General features: G+C 44.1%; 1 protein-coding gene across 1 annotated transcript in view; it reads right to left on the reverse strand.

Moving 5' to 3' along the window:
* Positions 1–3,834, reverse strand: part of LOC102469392 (tyrosine-protein kinase Fer) — a gene marked incomplete at its 3' end in the record, with an annotated part of 168,685 nt that overhangs the window by 123,114 nt on the left and 41,737 nt on the right. Inside the window, 1 exon segment of the mRNA XM_027770707.1 lies at positions 377–550. Within this exon segment, the coding sequence (XP_027626508.1) occupies positions 377–550 (174 nt within the window).

Here is a 3,834-nt window from a genome sequence, read left to right on the forward strand (position 1 = left end):
CCTGAAGACAGAAACTCTGATTATGAGGAAAACTTAGGAGTACCTTAACTGGGTTATTTTTTGCCTATATTTTATTTATTTTTGTACAGTGTTGCAAGACACAAATTTGTTTTTTTTAAAAGGCTATCGGGGTATTTCAGAAAGTAAGAACACAGTTCAATTAGCATCATTTCATTTCTTTCTTAGCAGTATAAAAATAACACTATATTCAATAATCAAGAAAGCTTTACACTCAATAAAATATTTTTTACTATACATGCCAAACCTATTTTTGTCAGGAAATGATAAATCAACAATTTTTGAAGTCATAAGAAGGGAAATGATTTCAGTGAGTTTGAAAAACATATAAATAAAGGATTCGGTACAGAGGACGAACCTTGATCATCTCCGCCTCTATCTGCTGGTGAACACTCAGGTAACTTTTCTTCACCTGCTGCTTGTCCTTGATCATCATGGTGAGCCTGTGTAAGGGTCCAGAGTTGAGGTCCTCTGCGTGGGTCTTCATTATCCTACTTAGTTGTTCCGTCTGCTGAATCATAAGCAGCCAAGACTTGGGGAAAAAAAATCAAGTTAGTATTTGTATTAGAAGTTTCCATTTCACTGTGCTTTAACAGTTCAGAAATATTCAGTTTTACATTCATACTAAAGTGGCTTGTGAACAGCAGGAGGTGTGGGGGGCAAGGCAGCGGGATCCCACATGGCGGACTGTGCATGGACGCTGTCTTGGACCCTGCAGCTTGAAAAGCGTGCTGAATGTATGCCTAAATTCCACAGGCAGAAATGGAGAAGAGGAGACTGTGACATGACCATCCCCCATGGGGAGATGCTTTCTTGCTTTCTCTCTCTCCCTCTCTCTGTGTCTCTCTCTCTCTCTGGTGAGCACACATGCTAACGAAAAACTTTATCAACCAATTAAGGCCAGACATGTTGGTATGCTGGGTAAGTGCTACACAGCAGAAGCCAGATGCCACACGGCCAGTCAAGGTTCTAGTCCCCAGGGTGGTTTGGAAGCACACTGAGGCACATGTGTGCATGCCTAGGATTAGGATGGCAAGGAGAACTAGGGACAAAAGTTCTGTAGCATGACCAGGCCTGGCTGGGGGCCGCTCGCTCGTGCACTCTCTCTCTCCCCCCACCACTCTCTCTCATGCACACATGCACATGTGCTTTCTGCATTACAAGAGAATCATCGTCTCCTTATCTAACAACTCCAAAAGCACAGTGGATAATCAGAGCAGAGCCACGTTAGTCTGAGGTACAGATGGCACGCATTTTCCTATGTCACAGGGAAACCAAATTACTGGTTTGAGACTTTTACATTTTAGAAAACATTTCAGAATTCTGAGTGGTGTGTTCCCATCTCCCCAAACAGCTCAGCTGCATACTAAACAGTAGCCCAGGCTTCTAATACCCTAAAACGGCGGTTTCGCACTTAGGAAGTTAATGGGAGTACAGAGGGCCAGTTATATGAGCGTGCATAAATGACACAGAGAAAGTCAATTCTGCGGTCAGTTTTTTAAAAAGAGAAAACTATAGGCTGAGAAACATGCATATCCTTTAGAAAAGCAGGTCATGCCCTCTCTCACCTTCGACCTTTGAACGAACAGAAGTGAGAGGTAAATCAGTATGCTATCGACAAGCAGAAAGTTAAGTGTTCTGAGTTCCTTACACCAAAAGGTATTTATCTGGGACACTGAGTCAAAGAAGAAACTACTACTGGAGCCATAATTACAACAGGACACTGACAACAACCAACAAGATGATCACACTTGGCAATACCTAAATAACAGATGTCATAAAACGCTCTCAGGACGCTCCAGATCCTCCAACTAGTGCTTCCTTGTTTCTGGCTCGAACATTTTTTAACACAATATAAAAATTTCTGCAACACACAGTAACTCACGATAAATGGTTCTCTGAAACAACAGTTTTTATTCTGAGTGTGTCTATTATATACAGAGAATGCTTTCAGCGTCCTGTGCCCTTGTGAGATACAGAAATCCAGAAACAACACGTTACATTTCACGAAAACAGATTTTTCAAAAACTCAGATGCAAGTGCAAAGGAAACCTTAGATACTTCCCACTCTATTTCTGTATTTTTGTCAAAGCCTCCTGGTTTCCCTAGATCAGCGCTTCACAGTTCCAAGTACAAAAAGAAATAATTGGGGAGACCAGCAGTTAGTGTAATGGCTATGTTGCTGGACTCCCATGTAGGTGAAAACAGTTCGAGTCCCGGACCTAGTGGCTTAAACTCAGGCCGAGTGTGTGTGCATGCATGCCCAAGATCCCGAGAGGAGAATGGAGGAGAAGGGATTGCGGTGTGGCCATTCCCCCTGGGGAGTGATCTCTCACTTTCTGTCTCTCTGTCTTTCTGGCAAGCGCACACACCCTATAGCAAAAACCTCTCCCAAAAAATAAATAAATAAATAATTGGGAAGCTTTTAAAAAATACCAACATTAGAGGCAGTAGGTGGCGTATGGGTTAAAGGTATTACACTCTCACATGGCTGCCTGTGGTTAGAGCCCGGGACCTGGCAGTTTGCTCGCCCTCGCCCTCGCCCTCTCTCTCTCTCTCTCTCTCTCTCTCTCTCGCACATGTGCCTATAGCAATTTTTAAAAAATAATAATAATAAATAAAATTACATAATTACTTTAGTAAAAAACACACACACAATGTTTGAGTTCCACAGCCACAGATTCTGATTTAAGAGGTTTTGGATGGAGTCCCTGCATCAGGATTTTGAAGCTCCCCAAACAATTTTAATGTACCTGTTCTACTGTCGCAAAACATCTGTGCCCCTAATACTCACATTTGGACACAATAATTTGATTCTGAAGTCACACAATCGAAACCACAGGGTTTGACCCAGCCCCAATGCACGAGTGGGAGGGCACCGCTGTGCGGTGCTGAGCCTGCCCAGGGGGCCCAGTCTGACTCCCGGCTCAACAGGCTGTGTGTGCTGTGGTCCTCGCTAACTGACAGGCTGTGCAGGAAAATCACAACATGGCCAAACCCTGTCAGAAATACCTCTCTTGGAAAAGGAAGATGAAGGGGAAGAGAACGGAAGAACAGGGCTGGGCTAGGCGGAACCACAGGTCTTCTAGATAAATGAGGTTAGAAGTGTAACACTGAAAGGTTAGGCTAGCTGTCCCTGTACACTCCCATGATCCTGGCTGGCTGAAGCTGGGGGTAGAGCAAGGCGTGAAGACCCTGTGAAGGGCACCTCTCTTTCTGCCTGTCTCATGAAAGAAAAATAAACAAGCAAAATTAAACAGGGGCACATAGTAAAAACACAGGAACTTAATAAAAACTGTACAGCTATACACATATTCAGTGGTTAAGAAATTTATAACTAAGGGGACCAACAGTTAGCATAAAGGCTATGTCGCTGAACTCCCATGTAGTCAACTGTGGTTCGAGTCCCGGACCCGGTGACTTAAACTCACACCGGGTATGTGTGCGTGTGTGCCCAAGATCCCGAGAGGAGAATGGAGCATATGGGATGGCAGTATGGCCATCCCCCCGGGGGATGATTTCTCGCTTTCTGTCTCTCTGTCTCTGTCTTTTCTGGTGAGTGCACGCACGCGCCCTATAGGAAAAACCTCTCCCCCCCCAAAAAAAAAGAAATGTATAACTAAGGACAATGAGCATGGAACTATCTTGTAAAGACCTGGAGTTTGCTTGTCGAAGCAACTTTCAGAAAGGCTACTGTACAATGGCAGAGTTATCTGAAATTGGACAGGAAGTTGCAACTACATATGGATGGGAGGGACGCGTAAGAAAGGGACAAGCTAAAGTAGCCAGTCCAGGGTCAGGTGTGTGTCTTACATG

This window comes from Tupaia chinensis, unplaced genomic scaffold (assembly GCF_000334495.1).
Source record: "Tupaia chinensis unplaced genomic scaffold, TupChi_1.0 Scaffold000155_1, whole genome shotgun sequence".
Classification (NCBI taxonomy): domain Eukaryota; kingdom Metazoa; phylum Chordata; class Mammalia; order Scandentia; family Tupaiidae; genus Tupaia; species Tupaia belangeri.